Consider the following 20,462-nt stretch of genomic DNA (forward strand, 5'->3'; position numbering starts at 1 on the left):
GGAGCATATAATCCTGTGGGGGGGACACCTACTGCGGAGCATATAACACTGGGGGGCTACTGTGGTACTGTGGAGAATATAATATTGTGTGGTGGGCCCACTGCAGAGCATATAATACTGTCTGGGGTCCCCTCACTATTTATATCACACAGTATCTGTTTTATAGCAGACGTGATATTAGTACAGGATGTAAGAATATTACACGGTAACTATAAAACAGATCCTGTGCGATGTAAATAGTGAAAATTAATTGTTCAAAGTACCAAATGCCGAGACCTTTACATTTCAGTACAACGTTGTTTGTATTATTGAAAGCTCTGTAAAGCCCCACATGACTGTAATTTTTGGTCAGTAACTGTCTGCAATTGTGGATCCGCATAGTATTAAGTCTATATTGTCGTGTTGGCACTCCGCGAAAATTTTGTGGGTTTTGGGTTGCAGTTTGGGCACTCGGTCTCTAAAAGGTTCGCCATCACTGGTCTATGGGGTCCGTGTGGTTTCATTGCTCACCGCTTTTTAATGCGCTCGGTATTCTGTTCGGGGCTCCCCAAGCAGATTCCCTGAAGGGAATACGGAACTCAGATGTGAACCAGGCCTAAGAGTACAACATTACTATAAATAGTTGTGTGTCTCTGTTACAGATATTGAAGTATTGTGCCTTCAATTTACCCATCTATATTGACTTATTATTGTACTTTTCATTTATGCTAAAAATCCAGTTAAAAACAAAACTCAAAGCATAAAATTTTCCTTTAAAATTATAATGCCTTCCTAAAAAAAAATCTAGTTTTATTTCCAAATGCTTTTTTTCTGTTTTCTCTATTACAGGTGTTCTCTTCCACTCATGAAGAGCTGTGTCATCAGAAGGACACTTCTTAACCACAGCCATGTTCTGTGAAGCTGCATCTGTAGTGTTACACTTGAGCCAAATGAATGCTTACCATGTATGACATGAACCACCAGACCAAGAGACCTTTCTTGTGATCAGCTCTAACCTGGTTGATAGAAGGAAAAGGAATGAATGGGGTCATACTCTGTTTTTAGCCATTTTCATGGATTAGTAATCCATTCCATAGTGCAGGTGAAACTGGACCCCAAATCACCAAGCCTAGGGTGGCAGTGTCGACACAAAACTTCAGAAGGTGTTTGCATAACAATGGACTATGCGCCAGATGTCCAGATACAGGTTTTCATGGAACACAACAAGATGGCAATGGAGGCTGTTATGGAGGTCTATCCTCTTCAGTGGTGAGTTCTGCTTTTATTTCGGATGCAATATTATCCACAGATTTGAGATTATGGTGTGGGGTGGAATAATGTATGGTTGCCAGAGTCCTCTAGTCTTCATTTCATGTACACTAATAGCTTGGTGTTACATTAAACCTACCATGGAAACAGTGGTACAGCCATTTCTCCAAAGCATCCCATGAGCTGTATTTCAACCGGACAAGGTCAGACTGGGTGTTGCTTGTGCTTCTGTGAGCCCTCTGCCTGTACTTAATGTGCCACCATGGCCTGCAGCAACATCGGACTCGGTGTCTGATTGAGCAGATCTGGGACCACATTGGTTGGTAATTGTAAAGGGAGAAAATTCAATGGTACTGCACACTCTTTTAAATATATGGTGCTAACAAAATAGGATCCTTCGACACATGTAAACCATTTGCAAATAAATTTTGTTGCACACACCAATTTTTGGTGAAAGGAATAAGTGATTTATTTTACAATACAATAAACGCCATTGACACATAGCAAGGTATAGATTTTGGACGATAGAATAGGCTAGATCAATTGAGATTTGACGTTTCGGTCATTAGACCTTCATCAGAAGTGATCTAGTGTGGATTCAGAAGCAGTGGAGTGTCACGCCTTGACACTCCACTGCTTCTGAATCCACACTAGATCACTAGCCAGCAGCTAATCTTGACAATTTCCAAGCCTAAATTTATTCAGCATGGCATAACATTCCTCAGACAACCCATACTAACCTCATTGATAGCTTGGCGGTGTATGTGGAGCTCATACTTGATGTTTAATAAGACTGTTTTGTATTTGCATATCATTAATTAAGATATATATATATATATATATATATATATATATATATATATCGATCCTGGGATTTCCATAATTACAGGATATTTCCTTCTTGGTGTTGTGATTTTCATGTAGCTGAGTGTATGTCATTATATTGTTATTTTGTATGCCTCTTATAACAGGGTTTATTCCTAAATACTGCATATATATGTTTTGCACCTTATGGTGATACCATTATAAGATAGAGTCTATATTGTGTCTTTTTATACAATTTGTTTGGCCTTAAAAAAACTGGTATTTTAAGTATTGTGTTACTATATAATGGGACATTTCTGTTATTTAGCATCATTCTTCTTTTTGTTTTTTCGTCCACATATTACTTTAGTACTGTTCACCCATTTGTCTTCTACGGTAGTTAGTAAGGAGCCCCAAGATGATCACATGCTATCATATGCATACAGCACATGGAATACTTTGGAAGACCAGGGAACGGTGTACTTTGGGCAGGTCTCCTTCTTTACTTCTATCTCCCATCTGGATGCCCTAAAATAAGCAGATTACAACCAAGTGTCTAAAGTACCGATGAGTATTCTCTATCCTGTAGTACTCAGTCCAGTAGAGCAGTACTTAGTCCTTGTAGCTAGTGCAGAATCATGGTGGATACCAGTTTGGGACTTTATCTGTTACCTGTGTATAGAAGCTGCTGTGCAAGCCTTGCCTTGAAGGACAGTAGAAGCACGGAGCAGCGAGCAGGTGTCACACTATCTTTCAGGAAGTAAAAGGTGGCACAAAGTGATCCAGGTAAGAAGCAGGAAGGTAAGCTACACCGACACAAAGTAGCAGGTGCATTGAAAGACCCAGAGGGCTGTCACATCAACAAATAACAGAAACAGGTAAGGATTCAGCAGATTGACAACTTGTCTGTAAATGTTTGTCATGCCTCTTTGATATGACCTCTCCTGTGAGTGCAGTGTTTGCTTTCTTGTCTTAAAGTAGACAGGATGGGCCCTCCTCTGAGGCTGCATGAGCTGATCCGAGCCATCCGTAGTGTAAAGACACAGAATGAAGAGAGAGAGGTGATCCAGAGGGAGTGTGCTGAAATCCGATCTTCTTTTCGGGATGAAGATTCAGTGTACCGTGGACGAAGTGTCGCAAAACTCTTGTACATGCATATGCTGGGATATCCCGCACACTTTGGACAGGTAGGAAGTTTAGCTACAAGACACTGCCCTGCATTAAAGATGCATTATATACTAGAGCTCTCCAACCTGTAACAGTAAAGGGATGTGTATGTGACTATCCGAAATATACTGAATATGTTATAACATTCATATAGGCTTTGATTATGAAAACGTAGGTCACTTGTTTACATCTGGATACCTTTAGGGTAATAACATGGGCTACTATGCTTTTCAGACCCCCAAAAGTGTATGTTTTAGACTGGGGTCACATCTGCACCTGAGTCTTCATTCGGGGGATTTGTTGCAATGGCAATGTTTGTCTAAAAATCACAAAATGAAAAAGTCCTGCAAGCACAAATTTTTACTTTCCGTTAAAGAGTGCAGAATCCCCAGGGACCCGTGTAAGGGAATTGCTAGTTGTGCAATTTCCTAGTGCTGCTGCTGGAACAATGGAAGAAGGGAGACAGAGACAGTGAGTCCTAAACTTGACCAAGCCCCTATCCCTGCCTACTTGCCTCACTGCCCTCGGTGGCAGAAGACAACTTGGCGGCAAAACCCTTCCTAGATATATGTAATGACACAGAACGCAGACAAGACAAACAACACAGAAGAGGAGCCAGCAAGCCAAGGGTCAAAGTCAGATAAACAAAGCAGTACAAAATCGTAGTCCAAAGAGTAGTCAAAAGGGAAGCCAAAGGTCAGAGGACAGTAATACAATAGTAAGAGAAGTAGGAAGCTAGCGAGGACAAAGTCACAAGACAGAGTCAAAATAGCCAGCAAACCTGTGTGGGCTGATGACCTGTTTATAGGAAGCTCAGGACATGCCCCAGACTGATTGGTAGACAGGCTATCAATCACACAGGCAAGGTTAAGATAAACTATTACATCTTTTTTCTGTAAGTACAATACTTTTTGGGTGTATATTAAATCTAAAATAAAATAAGACTGTTTTTGGTTCTAAATGTCCTTCAATCCCAAAAATAACACATAGCACACCTATTAATTGCAAGTGGTTGACCGTATAATGCCAGAGGGTACAGGCAGGAATGGTCTGGATATCTCATCTACCATAGGTGGCATGTGGTGTCAGCTATTTGTATGGATGTGTAGATGTTGGAATCACTTCACTCCTTGTAGCTTAGTGTGATAGGTGGCTGTGGAAGTGAGTGTGAAAGTGAAGTCCATTTATGCTTGCACAAAAGGTCACACTTGCTTGTGTGGTGAGTGGCTATTTGGATGACTGACAGGGAGTGGTCCTGTCCTTATATTATGCTGTCCTTGCTTATTCAAAAGACAGATACACTTTAAAGCATACATATTTGAATAGTGGAAGTCCAAGGATCATTGTGATCACCATTAAAACATTGCCATTACTGGCCGTGTAGTTTTGCTGTTAACCTATAATAAGGTAATAATCATAGTCCATAATTAATGAATATTTTACTTGTTATAAATGATAACACCAGCATCCCTAGAACTTAGTGTGGCTTTGCCGCAATCAGGACAGCGTTTAGCGGCGTCCTAAAGGCAATACTGGATTGTTGTAGGTCATGAAACCTTAACTGCTATTTAATGGGAGATACTTCCTACTTATCATCTCTCTCTATATATATGTATATAAAGCGTGCTGTAATTTAGATATACTCTGGCTTTTCATACTTCAGATGGAGTGCTTGAAATTGATAGCCTCGCCCAGATTTACAGATAAACGAATCGGATACCTTGGTGCTATGATGTTGCTAGATGAACGGCAGGATGCTCATTTGTTGATAACCAACAGTATGAAGAGGTGAGTTGGTGAAGAAAGAGTGTAAAGAAATGCACTACAACACATACCATAACTGGATGGTTAGTTAGTTTTTTTATACTTAGGGTCCATTCACACAGAGCAAAATGGTGAGGAATTTGGTGTGGGATTTCAGCACTGAAAAAAAAAGCCTCCCATTGACTTCAATGGGACCCATTGAAGTCAATGGGAGGCTTTTTTCATACTGAAATGTCACACCAATTTCCTCAGCATTTTCCTCCATGTGAATGGACCCTTCGACTGAAAAGCCGTGTGGTGCTGTATAGTGTTCCATATGCACACAGCAGAGCAATGTGGTACTATATGGTACCCCTTTTCTTGATGTTTTCTTAATGTATTAAAGAAATATTTTGGAAATACTTTTCATGTGACATATGATGGAAAATGGCACAATTTCATTTTTAGAAAACAAACCTTTATTCATCTCATCATATAAAAGGCAGGTGACATTTTTACCCAATGTGATCTTTCTTAAAGGGGTATTCCCACCTCACATACTCAGCAGTCTTCACTCTTGTAAAATCTTCTTTCTTCCTGGTTGCTTGCATCATTTGGTGGGCGGGGTTTCACATGCAACCTGCCGTTTAGCTCCGCCCCCAAATTCACGTGTAGCTCCGCCCACCCATATTGGACTATGAAGTACAGGCAGCAGCAACTCCATTCTGTGTTACATACAGAGTGGAGACTGCCTGTCTCTGCCATAATGAACACAACTGAATTAGCTAGCCTGATAACTGGGAGAACAGAAGAAATGAAAGCAGCTCCTCTATCTGAGTGCAGGACCTAGGTCACATGGTGTAGACACAGGATTAGCTAGATACACAGGCTCGCTCCCTGCACTTAGCCCCTCCTCCCTCCCCCCTGAGAGCAGCAGATACATCATTTGACTCAGGAGCAGCTAGGTCAGGGCTGTGGCCACAAAAAATTGAATAAAGTCAGATAGTGGACAAACAAAGCAGTTTTGCTGAAGCAGTGTATTTAGGAAAAGTCTTACATCCACATTAACAAGCAGTATAGATAGGATCCTTGTGATGGGACAACCCCTTTAAGTCAGATTCTCAGCTTGAGAAAGGCCTGTTAGAGTCTCATACTCTTTTACTGGTGAGACTCAAACAGTCTCTTTGTTCAACTGTGGGTCTAAATTAGTTTATAGGGGATACTGGAGAGAAGGTAAAAAACAAGTCAATGAGATTCGATATCTTAAGTAGTTATAGTTAGAAAGGGGGAAATGGCCGACGGATAGTCAATGTCAGACTCAAAGCTTAGCAACATTTTTGTGTGTAAACAGTACATGGAAAAAAAAATCACTAAAGGGGTTGAAGGTGAACTACAAAACAAACTTTTGAGTCAGTGGCCCTATAGAGCTTTGGTATACAGCTAATAATGAATTTGAATAGAAGATACAAGCTCATACAAAATAATATAATTTCCATATGGTCTTGCAGAATTCCTATTAACACTACAGGTGGCCTACCATATGATAGCTATGCAGCTCTCCAATATGGGTATGTTTGGAAATAACACTCACAACAACTACATCATACAGTAAATGTAGCTAAATTTAACCATATTTAGTTTGCTTACGTCTATAGCACCATCATATTCCACAGCTCTTTACAGAGCTATTGTTACAAGTAGGGCTCACAATCTGAATTCCCTATCAATATGTCTTTGGAGTGTGGGAGGAAATCAGAGTACCCTGAGGAAACCCACACAAACACGGGGAGAACTTGCCAATGTGCAGATGTCTTTAGCCCCAGGGGCATTGATTTTAATGCCTGGTAACCACAAACTACATACACACTGAAAATTAAAGTGGACTGTAATTCATTTGTAAAAATATCTACCAAACGCATTGACTAAGTAGAATTTATAAAGCAACACCAGAGATCTTCAGTATTGTTAGCTGTGAGGCTGTGAATGCATATCCAAACTAAGAGTCTTTAAGTCCTTTTATTATTTCTTCATGGTGTCTTGAGAGCTTGTTATCCCAGTCATAATTCAGAAATTCATTAAATGTCCCTGACAGGGGCAATATCACTGCCAGGTACTGCATGGTATCTGTAAAAGAAAAAATGGACAGAATTACATCTTTTACTTCATGATTAAAGACCTTTTTACAATGACCAGCAGGCACTCAGGTAGTTTGCTCCTGCAGCTTTACCAAAGTGAATATGATAAGCTGCACTTGGTACAAATCTAGGCATCAAATTCTCCTTTATGCAGAGCATGTTCTGCTTCCTGTGAATCTGGATCAGGTATGGGAGAGAACACATATTTATGAGAATTTGTCATAAATGGTTAAATCCCCATGAAATGTTTGCTTCTGTTGGGGTAATCCTGTTCTGGGAAGGATTCCCAGTCAATATCCCATATGAAGTAAGATGGTGCATACAGAGTAACGGACCAGGGGCAACATACTGTCCAAGGCTTATGTATCTCTTCCATAGCCTTCTAAATTTGTTCCTTGATGCTACTTTGGGGATGACATGGTGTGTGGAACATCCAAACAATGCCTAAATTATGCAAAATTTGATTAAGCATTTACCTAGTGAGATGTATCACTCTACTACTATAGATACTCCATATTTTACACGCCACCCCAGATAATAGTTTCTTCTTGTAGCTACAGTCCCAGATCATGGCTCTGACCATTCTGAAGAGAGAAATGCAGACAAGTGTATGTTCACATGGCGGAATTTGCATTCCGCATGTGACCTTTCCGCGCAGTTAGCCGCGACAGGTTGCCGGTGCAGTGCACACACATCCCGTCACAGCATTCCACTCCGGATTAGGAGTCTTGTGCTGCGAACACCGCAGCTGAGTCATCCACGGAATCCGCGGCAAAAAGGGTCATCTTGCTTCTTTTTTACACTACTAGCTAGCGGAAAAAAGAAGCAAGCGGCTCTCATTGAAGTCAATGGGAGCGAATTTTGAAGCAGATTCCACATCAAAATCCGCTGCCAAAAAACTCTGTGTGAACGAGCCCTAATTGAGTCAGTGGTGCTGTGTGCTAGATGGACATCATGAGGTACAGTGCTCTTGACAAATAAAATGTCTTACCAATCTTTGAAATGTCGTCCTCACCCTGTACTGTCTTCCCGTTCCACAGGTTTCATTCGGCCTGTGAAACTTGTCTCTGCAAGAGACTTATGTCAGACAGATTCACTCTCCTCTAGTTACCTGCACACTATACCATTGTCATTGTACCACCTACACATTGCAGTGTTGCGCCAATACTTCAGATGGGAGTGGTTTTTATAGCAGTTACCACATATCCTGACTTGCATGATCTATTTTTGCAGAATCTGTAACATTTATAAAACAAAACTCATAGCATTCATTCATTCAATCATTCAATCATTCATTCACAAACTTGAGTTTCTTTAAACCAGAACAGAAATGTGCATTATAAACAAATATATAATTTATATAAATATATGGGGATTATTACAAATAAGGGATTTTTCTCTTTTTTTTATCTACAAAGATTGTTACACAAACTTCTGGGTTATGTCTTCTGATTAGTACACTCCACACATTGTTCAAGGGTTCAATGGTTGGATTACAGATTCCACAATTGCTACAGTCTGATAAAGGTGGGGTTCCCTTACATCAGTATCCAATTGCACCCTCCTTCCTCTGAGTCCCTGTACTACTCCATTTTAGTTCTTCCTTGTCCTACAACTGTGCGTTCTACAATCTTTCTACAGTATTGTTACCTTTAAACATATAGACAACATACTTTGTCATCATTTGGTGGCTTCTTCTCCTGCTCTGTTTCTTATAACCAGGGATGTATTCATAGGTTTCCCATCTGTACTCTTGATGCTATTCCTGTTACCTATTGTAACAGGGACTTCCCATGTTCCTTGGACCCTCACAAAAAGTCAAATAAGTATTACCAGCATCTCTCCCTTCACAAGAATAATATAGTACAGTATTTGTAAAACACCCCTAAAATGATCCCTCTGCAGTCACAAGACTTACTGACTACACTACGTGTCCAGTTGGAAAACCTTTACTCTGATTTAACATCTTCCAACATAGCCACACTAAGAATATCAGAAACCGTAATACCCACAGATAAACTTATACAGAAATTAACATGAAATCTCCTACTACTCGTCTAACCTGCCAACCAGAGACGGACAAGGCTTTTGGTAAGAAATAATGATTTTGGTGCACACTATAATCATATTGATCCCAGACAGAGGCCTCCAGTCAGGTACAGGTGTAGTTTCTGCCTTAAAAGACCAAAATTTGTTCAGATTGTCATACTCTTTATATGGGTGATACTCATTCTTTCTCCATATGAGGGTCCAGATGCAGTTAGAATAGGAGAGACGGCTGGCAGCTAGTCAATCTCAGACACAACGCTTATCAACATTTTGTAAGGAAACATTTCACAGAAGAAATCACAATTTCTGGGAATGCACAATATGAACAATTTTCTATTACTCAATGTACAGAGAGTATACAGTATATACAAAGATTGTTTTGCTTAATACAAAATGGAGGCTTTTACAAACTGGACACACAATGTTCACGGATACTTTAACTCGTCATTAACATTGCCTACCTTTTATATGATGAGATTAATAAAGACTTAGTTGTATTTAATCTGTTTTATGAATCTCTGTTGCCTCATACTGCTTCTTCTCTGTATTTACAATGGACTAGAAGGTTGCATTAGATCTACGTTAATATGATTTTTCTTTGATCAATAGTTGTATAGAACCAGAATACATTCATGCATAAGGATATAAACTGATACTTATTTAATCTATGACCAAATTGTACATAAAGGTGTTTGACACTTTTAGTAGTTTTGGATGAGGTTTTAGTCTTGATTTTCCTCCATACCATATTGCTTATTATCTGTTCCTTTTGCAGAGATTTAGAGCACAGCTCAGCAGTGATACAAGGTCTGGCTCTTTGTACTCTTGCATGCTTAGGATCTGTAGAGATGTGTCGGGACCTGGCTGGTGAAGTTGAACGTCTTCTACAAACATCGAATAGCCATGTCAAGAAAAAGGTGTTAAATCACAATATAGTACAAAGTGAATGAGTCAGAAAATGGTTGTCATGGAAAATAAACTGGGGAAGGAGTAAAGGCAGTTAAAAAGAAGAGGGGGGCAACAATCAGCTGACCTAATATATTTCATATACCGACAACCTTTTATTTTTTTTTTTAACCCAGTTGGCAATTATTTTTCATCACATTACTAACCCTTCAGCCTCTTCTTCTCATCCCTCATACTGAATCTGATCACTGAAGTTCAGCCATGCCTTGTATAGCACCTCTTGAATTGCTTACCTCCGGTTCAATCCCACAGGCTGTTTTGTGTGCTGTACATATTATCAGGAAGGTCCCTGATTTAGTGGAAATGTTCATCCCAACCAGTGAGATGCTGCTTGCAGAAAAGAGGCATGGTAAGTATATAGTGAGTAGATATATGCTTCTGGGAACGTTGGTGTTATGACATTACTGAACATAATTGACCCGTATGGCATAGGGACAACAGGTGGAAGGGAAGAGGGTGCTTGGATGGTGAATGAATGAGATAAAATGGAGTAGTCAGTAATGAGGAACTCACTTACCTAAATATGTAACATCAGAAGAGGGTCTATTCCAGGTGTATTCTATGGAGCTGTTCTCTTAGCGACAGAAATTTGTCAGCGCCACCCTGCTGCCATTAAAAGTTTTCGCAAGGTGAGTTTGTGTGCAACATGGTAATATCATATTCCTACTATGAAAATGGCATTGCATTACATGTTAAGGTGCTTGTTACTGTAAACTAAAAAGGTTTTGTTCTACTATAGGATATACTGGTAAGAAAATTATTATTTTTAATGACTGGTATACTATAGTATGATTGGTTTATATATGTATATCCTGGGTAACCATGTTTTTCAGGGGTATATACTGAACATGACAACGAGTCCCTTGAAATTCATATATTTTATCACTTAAAAAATGAAATCAAGCACCGTATGTATGTTTACATCTAGCAAATCAGCCCCGCCCTCAATGCACTTGCTGGCTGATTTGCATATTCATAAAAAGATGACTGTATTGCTACACGGTTTTGTGTTCATAAAGGTAGGAGTATCCTACATGGTACAAATATTAGTTTGAGAGGCATTTTGAACCTGACAGAATCCCTTTAAGAGCAGTAAGTTGAAAGAATGTATAATAAATAATGTTTGCTGTAATTCAATTGGGACCTTAAAAGGGTTGACCCCCTTTAGACACTTACTTCCTATCCAGAGTATAGTAGTAGTGGATATGGTATAGTTTAAGTGTCTGATTGCTGACGGCTCCAAACGACCGGAGTGTTTTGTGTAAAAGGTGCAGTGTTGTGCATGTGTGACCACTGCTCTGTTAATTTTGTGGACATGTCATCACAGTCGGATAGAGGATCAGTTCATACAGTGGGATAAACATTTTAATTGTTTACTTCCAAGTCGATTGAAATCTGTACACACAGGGCTGTTTACAGTTGTAATGTAAACAATGAAATTCAAGATATTAAATATTGTGAAGACACTTCAGTATTTATACAGTCATGGCCATAAGTGTTGGCACCTCTGAAATATTTCCAGAAAATGAAGTATTCCTCCCAGAAAATTATTGCAATTGCATGTGTTTTGTTACACATGTTTATTTCCTTTGTGTGTATTGTAGCTGAGAAAAAGTAAGCAAAAAAATTTTGAATTTCATGCAAAACTCTATATATGGGCTGCACAAAATTACTCCCTCAATTTAATATTTGGTTGGACACCCTTTGGAAAAAATAACTGATATAAATTGCTTCCTATAACCATCAACAAGCTTCTTACACCTCTCAACTGGAATTTTGGACCACTTTTCTTGCAAACTGCTGCAGATCTCTCATATGTGAAGGGTGCCTTCTCACCAATAGCAATTTTAAGCTCTGTCCACAGGAGTTCAATGGGATTTAGATCCGGACTCATTGCTGGCCACTTCAGAAGTCTCCAGCACTTTGTGTCCATCCATTTCTGGCTGCTTTCTGAAGTATGTTTGGGGTCATTGTCCTGTTGGAAGAACCAGGACGCAAACCCAGCTTTCTGACACTGGACCCTACATTGCAACCCAAAATCCTTTAGTAATCTTTACGTTTCATGATGCCTTGCACACAGTCAAGACACTCAGAGGCAGCAAAACAACCCCAAAATATCTTTGAACCTTCCACCATATTTCACTGTTGGTACTGTGTTCTTTTCTTTGTAGGCCTCATTCTGTTTTCAGTAAACAGTAGAATGATGTGCTTTACCTAAAAGCTCTATCTTGGTCTCATCTGTCCACAAGACATTCCCCAGAAGGATTTTGGGGATTGTGCCATGTACATTTTGGCAAACTGCAGTCTACATTCTTTTTTACGTCTCTGTCAGCAATGCGGTGCTCCTGGGTCTCCTGCCATAGTGTGTCATTTAATTCAAATGTCGATGGCCAGTACACACTGACACTGGTGCACCCTGAGCCTGCAGGACAGCTTGAATTTTTTTGGAACTTGATTGGAGCTGCTTATCCACCATCTGGACTATTCTGCATTGCAACATTTCATCAGTTTTTCTTTTCCGATCATGTTAAGGGAGATTAGTTACAGTACCATGTAAACTTCTTGCTTATGTTGCGCTCTGTGGACAAAGGAACATCAAGATCTCTGGAGATAGACTTGTATATTTTCTCACAATTTTGGTTCTCAAGTCCTCAGACAGTCCTCTTCTCTTTTTTCTGTTCTCTCCTTTTTATCTGGTTTCAGGTGTGATTTTTATATTGCCCACACCTGTTACTTGCCACAGGTGAGTTTGAATGAGCATCACATGCTTGAAACAAAGTTATTTACCCACAGTTTTGAAAAGGTGCCAACAATTTTTTTCCGGACCATTATTGGAGTTTTGTATGAATTGATTTCCAGTTTGACTTCTTCCAATACACACAAAGGAAATAAATATTTGTATAACAAAAAGTGTAATTGAGATGAGTTTCTGGGAGAAATATTTTATTGTCTGGAAACATTTTGCAGACAGTATAACAGCCTTAAATAACCGGAATTATGAAATCGCCTTTACTTTTCCGATGATCATACTTTCTTTGTGTATTACTGACCCCAATTGCACATGGGTCTGATCTTCACTTGACTGATTTCATTTAGCGCCAGGCTAGTAATAAAATACACTTTGTTATATATTATTGTTCCTTGGATAGAGATATAACTCCTTATTTAAAAGAGGAAGTCATAACCTGTAGGTTCAATGTGTCCTAGATTAAAATATTATTAACAACCTAAAACCCATTAAATGATCAATAACCAGAATTTGTGACATTTACAAAATCTTACAATGGTGAACTATAGGTTTGTGTGGGAGCTCTAGACACAAAAATACTAAATGTATTGTAACCTCTTAATGAGATTATAGTGTATGGGTTTTTATGGCTGTGGTCAAAACATAGTGTTTTATTGTTTTTGTTTTGCAAAAATAAAAAATTGCATACTCCAATTTTTTTTCTTGTTGATAATTATTCTTTTAACATTTTTTTGATTTTGCATTGTATTGATATTGTATTAGGCCAGGCCATGATTGAACATCACAGACAGCACATGGATGACATCCATGCTCCCATGGATCCATTCATGGAGCACTGGAAACAAAATGGACAGGAATTGGACCTGTCCTGATTTTTGCTCACAGTTAATGGCCCCATACACAGGACTGTGAAAATACATGGACATGTGTAAGGGGCCATAGAAGTGAATGGGTCAGTGTGTTAGCTGTGAAAAAGATGGCTAGCATACTAACAGTGCAGACAGTTACTTCCCTTATGGCGTTACACTGCTAGGTAAACTATTAAGCCCTGTCTCTGACAAGGCCTAAGGAGCAATGGCAGGCCTGGGAGTCATATTGGCTCTTCACTGTTGCATTTTGGGAGGAACCAATGGGCCTTACTGCGGAAACCCACCTACTTATAAATCGCTTAAGTGCTACTGTATGTATCTTATGTTATAGGGAAAACCCGCTGCATGTTGTAGGGACATAGTTCCTCCACCTATGCTGTAGTATTCTAATGTAGAACAGGAACTTTCTCATCTGGTACCATACTGTTACTGCATGGTATGGAAATGAATCCACTTTTTTTTTGCATTGGAGAATAAGAAATTTTACAAAGCTACTTTCTATTTATTATAGTTTTTCATGTTTTTTTTTTTTAAATTGTAGTATGAAGTGACCAGTAACTTTCATTGCCATAACTATACTAAACATGTATGTTTATTGTTCTTGCCTTCAGATACTTCCACTACTGCTGCAGAAACTCCGACAGATCATGTCTGGCTATTCCCCAGAACATGCAGTGTCAGGTGTCACTGACCCCTTTTTACAGGTCTGTTTCCATAGGGTGATTTTAGTTATTTCACTATTTGTTCCATTTTCTCATTCTGTTACTCTTTACTTGGCAGATACTTCTACCTGCCTACATTGATGTAGTTCACCTATGTTTATATGCTTTGACCTATTTCTTTGGTTTTGCCTTCACTATGACTGTGATACATATTTTATGTATTTCATTTGCCATGCTATCATCTAACCAGCTTGTTCCATCACATACATTTTTGACCAGGTCCGTATTTTACGACTATTGAGAGTTTTAGGACAAAACGATGAGAGCGTCTGTGATGCAATGAGTGACTTGTTGGCCCAGGTAAGAGACCCATGTACAGAATGTTATAAAGATTTATCGCTTTATCATTATATCATATTTTACAAGGATTTTTCCAGCAATTACTTTTAATTTTATCCCAAGAACAAGTGTTTTTCAATCTAGTTTCATGGAAGTGTTGGCCCTGCATATGTGGTTCTTCTCCATCTCTGTTACAAAATAATGTGTTTTGTGACTAGCCTGTTCAAAAGGACATAAAAATAATTAATGAGAAATCTTTTAATAGGTAAACATTACAGTTAACCCTAATAATGCAACTTTTATGACAATTTTCCACAAATTTATTGACTACATGAAAGTCTGTTGAAAACTGCATGTATAAGGTGACCTCTTGTAACTGTACCATAGGCATCATCACCGTGGCACATAATTGTTCCCTGTGTCTTTCTCAGGTTTCCACTTGTACAGAAACACAGACAAATGCTGGTAATGCAGTTTTGTATGAAACTGTGCTCACTATTGTTGAAACCAAGTCTGCAAGTGGTCTACGGGTGAGTTTCGAAAGATAAAGCTGTGTACAATGGACCTGACATCTATCCGTATTTGAGTTTAGCTGGAACAGTCATAATAATTACTTAGATGGTCCACTCAGATGCAAGAACCCTGGTTAAAAACTTTGTAACCCCAATGCTCTCCCGCATACCATGTCTCCCAGCATACTCAGCTACCCGTTACCTCTAGTTCACACTGTGTGGTTCCACCTGCTAAGCTCTGCTACAATGAGTCTATTGATTCTCTTTAGACTCTACTATATCTAGTAAACGAATATTTTACCACTGTAGAGAACAAGCCAATAAATAATTTACTAGCCACAGTAGCTGCCTCCACCCTCCCCTCTCCATGGATTTCTCTGTGTGTGGATGGTGATATGGGTGCTATTAGAGATAAGAGTCTGAGTGAAGGGAAGGAAGTATAGATGCTAATACCACTCGTGTGCACCTGGTGCAAATGCTAGATGGATCTGCTGCTATGGGCAGGAAATATGACAAAAGTGGTAACATATATCTTACACATTACACTTTTTATTTATAGTGAGCATCAGTAAATTTATGGCAAGCATATATTTGAGATACACATCATATGCATATGTTGGCTGCTGGCATCAGCACCTGGCATACCTGAGGGGCCCTCTTGACTGCCAGGTGCTGACTGCGCCTACTGCTGGTTGTTTTTTTTTTGTTTGTTTGTTTGTTTTTTTTTGGGGGGGGGGGTTGTAAGTAAAATAGACAGTTACCTGCTGCAGTAACACCAGCAGGTAATGGGCCCTAATTACTTACCGATCCCTGCTTTTGCTTACAGCTGCCGTCTCTTCACCTTCAGCCCTCCAGGGAGCCTTGTGCGTTGCATATCACGTTGCTGATGCTGAACGTCAGGACATCGCTAATAGCGATGTGATATTTGATGCATGGTTTCCCCTGGAGGGCTGAAGGGAAAGCAGAGGTGGCTGTGGGCAGGAGTGGAGATTGTTAATGCCGCTGACCGCGGCAAGAGTATTTGTTTGGTGAATCTTGATCTCTTAGCGGTTTTGTTTGGAAAGAATACATCCAAACAAAATTAGCATTTTTATACTGTAGGGTCTCTTCAGGCCCCAAAATATAATGATCAGTGGCCCAGGGGAGATGAGCAAACATAAAAACCCAGTCACACACACATAAAAACCCAGTGATATTTATCTCTCCTGGGCTCTGGCGCAATTTCCTGCAGTCTTTGGTACTCTTTAATGATGTAACAGACGTCATGTGGGTCAGCCCAGCGTCGTGATGTACAGTGACGTAGGGGGGCCCCAAGTCAAATATATATATTTAGTATCTATGGAGGCCCAGTCAGTTTCTGCATTGAGTACTTCCATTAATACAGATGAAGTTACTCCAAAAGGGGCCCATTGAGGCTATGTCACCTAAGGGTCCACAAAAAGCCTGGAGTGAGCCCTGATCAGACACACAAAGACTGAAAATGGTGTGAACATTAAGCATCTACCAGGGTCCTGGTGTTCATACATAGCTTATATTTACTTGAAAATGTAGGACCGGTATGGATTACTGCAGCTGTCTATATCTATGCAGAATCATCTATTCTCATGTAGTCTCTCTGTTCTGATATCCTAGGTTCTTGCTGTTAACATCCTTGGACGTTTTCTTCTAAGTAATGATAAAAACATCAGGTATGGTTGTTTCCTTGCTTATTTAGTTCTTAAGCAGTCACTGATCTTATGTGCATAGCTCACAGCAAAATTCATGTATTTTATATTTCCCTATTGAGATCCATTTGGTCGACTGTTTACAACTATGCATTACAATATATATTAAAATAATCACATCAAGGCAAAATAACGTGAGACTTGTTTGGTTTATATTCTGTCATCTTAGTGGCCTCATATCTGTACATTAATATGCTGTATTTCTCTTCATTCCTCCAAGAATGATTGTATGTGGATATGCTACCTAAATGAGATATTAAGCAACATTCTTTAAATGTCCTGCTACTTTGCTGCTGTGGAGTTTGTGTAACTCGCTAGCCGCATGAAAAAGACACACGGCGTAAAAGGTTTCTACCGTGTGAACTAACCCTAAGCTGGTCCTATGTAATGTGCTATGCTATAGTGCTGCTCACTAGGGTTTACCTTAACTAATCATGGGGTGCTAGAACATAGTCATCTCTACAGTCAATACAGTCAATGCTCTAACTGACATGTCCCTCACTGTTAGACATCACCCTTTTACCCTACCTAACTGCCAACCTCACAAGGAGTCATTTAGCATGATAAGTGTGTGACTAGGTGAAACTGTCCCCCTTCCCTGTGACTACTTAAGCCTGGGTCCCCACGTGGCGTAAACACGGCAAAATTGTGTTGTCTTACAGTCACTGCAAATTGGATGGGACTCTAGTGAAACCCATCAACACAATACAGTCACGTTTTTTGGAAATCTCAGCATATCAATTATATCTACGATAATGCTGGTGGTTCCCCTATAGGTATAATGGAAGCAGAAAGTTTCCTTTGTGGACTTTCTGTGAAAAGAGCTGCAGGAAAAACAGTAATGCATTTCTGCCACAGTTTTTCCCGCACAGCTTTTTTGCTGCGGCCCCCACTAGGGCTAGGCTAGGCTCCCAAATATGGTGATCCCAGTCCCATCCGAGAATAATACAAATCAATATAAAGCGTCCTGAGTCTCCAGCAGAATAAAACTTTCAGTATCTGCAGAACACTGCAATGTTTGGGACTGGCCCTAAACACCGGTAGCCTAAGGACATGATACTAGCTTAGGGACCAAAAACTAATGACTGTTTACCTTTAATTTGTTTTTCTTTTACAAAGATGTCCATAGCTAGAGAGAGAAAACCTGAAACTTTATAGTACTAAAAAAGACATTTCTACTATACAAGACACATTATTTACACATTTTTCTATAGTCACAGCTTAGCATATAAACAGAAGGTATACTAAGAATAGAGACATCCACAATCTCTAATTTTTCTATGTTCTTTGAAGGTTTGTTGCTCTAATATCTCTCCAACGCTTGGTTCAGTCGGATCATGCAGCTGTACAGAGACACAGAGGGACAATTGTGGAGTGTCTTAGACAGACAGACACGTCTGTAAACAGGTACTCGCATGTGTATTCACTGAATACGTAATATCTAGAAGCCATTGGTCTAAACACGGGCCATATATTTATTACATTTATTTCTTGCAGGAAGGCTCTGGACTTGTGTTTTGCACTTGTGAATGAAACAAATATTCGTGTAATGATGAAGGAACTTCAGAGGTTTCTACAGACCTGCTCGCAGGAGCTAAAGGAACAATGTACATCAGGAATATTCCTTTGTGCAGAAAAGTAAGATCATGTGAAAATAGTGAGAAAAATCAGCATTTATGTCTATTAAGTGAATGACTGGAAAAGGTGTCCATTTACTACTTCTTAGCAGCTCTTCTCTATGACTAACAACAGGAGGGTTGTAGTGGATGACCCCTAATGGAAAATAAAGACAGGATGCAAGTCAAGTTATTTCATAATGGCGCATGAAAATATAGAATTAGTTCTGTTAGGGAGCATTCACACGGCGTAACGTCCCGCGAGATTTGGCACGTGTACGCCGCATGACCCTTTGCGTGCCGTACACGCTCCCATTCATTTCAATGGGAGCGGGGAGCGTATGCGCCGCGCTAGTTTGCGGCCGTGAATAAATGCACGGCCGCAAACTAGCGCGGCGCATACGCTCCCCGCTCCCATTGAAATGAATGGGAGCGTGTACGGCACGCAAAGGGTCACGCGGCGTACACGTGCCAAATCTCGCGGGACGTTACGCCGTGTGAATTCTCCCTTATACAAACAAAATCTGTCCATAGTGATTTATCTCTGCTTGTCTTCTTAGTGCTAAGGGCTAGTTCACATCTGCATTCGGTATTCCGTTCGGGGAGTCCACATAGGGACCCCCCAAACAGAACACTAAATACAGTGGCAAGCAGTGAGTTTATGAAAGCACATGGACAATATAGACTATAATGGGGTCAGTGTACTTTCCGCACGGTGTCCACACGGAACATGCAGACAGAAAAGTACTTCATGATATACTTTCCTGTCTGCATGACTTGTGCGGACAGTGTTCGGAAAGCACATGGACCATTGTAGTCTATGGGGTCCGTGTGCTTTCACTGCTCACTGCTTGTCAATGCCTTCGGTATTCCGTTTGGGGGTCCCCATGCGGACTCCCAGAAGGGATTACCGAACACAGATATGATTCGGACCTAACATTCATGATGGTGCATTGCATACTTGCCTAGCTGTGTGACCATAAACATATCAATACAATTAGAATGATTTTCCATTATATATTGACAGACCGTATACTATGTATACTCTTCCTCTTCTTCTCCTTTAGAGTTGGAAGGGACCACAAAAGGCCATAGAGTCCAACCCCCTGCAATACAGGTTTCCCTAAATCATCCCAGCTAAATGTTTGTGCAGCTTTCGCTTGAGGTTTCCATTGATGGAGAGCTCACCACCTCTCGTGGCAGCCTATTCCACTCATTCACCACCTTCACTGTCAAAATTTTTTCCTAATATCTCATCTAAATCTGCTTCCTATTAATTTCATCCCATTACTTTCCTGTGATAAAGAAAATAGGGTAGATCCCTCTGCACTGTGACTACCTTTCAAATATTTATAGACAGCTATTAGATCCCCTCTCAACCTTCTTTTCTGCAAACTAAACAATCCTAATTCTTTTAGCCGCTCCTCATAGGACATGGTTGCAGGCCTTCCACCATCTTAGTTGCTCTTCTCTGGACTTGCTCCAATAAATCAATGCCCTTCTTAAAATGAGACGCCTAAAACTGTACACAGTACTCCTTGTAAGGTCTAACCAGGGCAGAGTACAGTGGAATAATTACTGCTCTTGATCTAGATTCAATGCTTGCTTTAATTCAACCCAGAATTTTGTTAGCCTTCTTGGCCACAGCATCACATTGTTAACTCATATTAAATTTATGATCCACCAATATGCCCAAGTCATTTTCCCCTGTGCTATCACCTAGTTCAATTCCCCCATACTATGTTTTTTATATTCTTCTTACCCAAGTGTAGGACTTTGCATTTGTCCCTGATAAATACCATACTCTATTGCAGTGGTTCCCAAACTTTCTTAATACTTGTGTTATGGAATTGCTAGGACAGCAATTCCCCAGTAGCTG

General features: G+C 39.9%; 1 protein-coding gene across 1 annotated transcript in view; it reads left to right on the forward strand.

The window, feature by feature from the left end:
• Nucleotides 1-2,870: 2,870 nt before the first annotated feature.
• The window catches only part of AP1G2 (adaptor related protein complex 1 subunit gamma 2), a 32,265-nt gene continuing 14,673 nt past the window's right edge, over nucleotides 2,871-20,462 (forward strand). The window contains exons 1-12 of the mRNA XM_075276788.1: nucleotides 2,871-2,930; nucleotides 3,031-3,239; nucleotides 4,883-5,007; nucleotides 9,922-10,063; nucleotides 10,365-10,461; nucleotides 10,665-10,741; nucleotides 14,342-14,434; nucleotides 14,672-14,752; nucleotides 15,163-15,261; nucleotides 16,876-16,931; nucleotides 18,261-18,374; nucleotides 18,465-18,605. Of these exons, the coding sequence (XP_075132889.1) occupies nucleotides 3,039-3,239; nucleotides 4,883-5,007; nucleotides 9,922-10,063; nucleotides 10,365-10,461; nucleotides 10,665-10,741; nucleotides 14,342-14,434; nucleotides 14,672-14,752; nucleotides 15,163-15,261; nucleotides 16,876-16,931; nucleotides 18,261-18,374; nucleotides 18,465-18,605 (1,226 nt within the window). The 5' untranslated portion in view covers nucleotides 2,871-2,930; nucleotides 3,031-3,038. The remainder of the gene's footprint in view (nucleotides 2,931-3,030; nucleotides 3,240-4,882; nucleotides 5,008-9,921; nucleotides 10,064-10,364; nucleotides 10,462-10,664; nucleotides 10,742-14,341; nucleotides 14,435-14,671; nucleotides 14,753-15,162; nucleotides 15,262-16,875; nucleotides 16,932-18,260; nucleotides 18,375-18,464; nucleotides 18,606-20,462) is intronic.

This window comes from Leptodactylus fuscus, chromosome 1 (assembly GCF_031893055.1).
Source record: "Leptodactylus fuscus isolate aLepFus1 chromosome 1, aLepFus1.hap2, whole genome shotgun sequence".
Classification (NCBI taxonomy): domain Eukaryota; kingdom Metazoa; phylum Chordata; class Amphibia; order Anura; family Leptodactylidae; genus Leptodactylus; species Leptodactylus fuscus.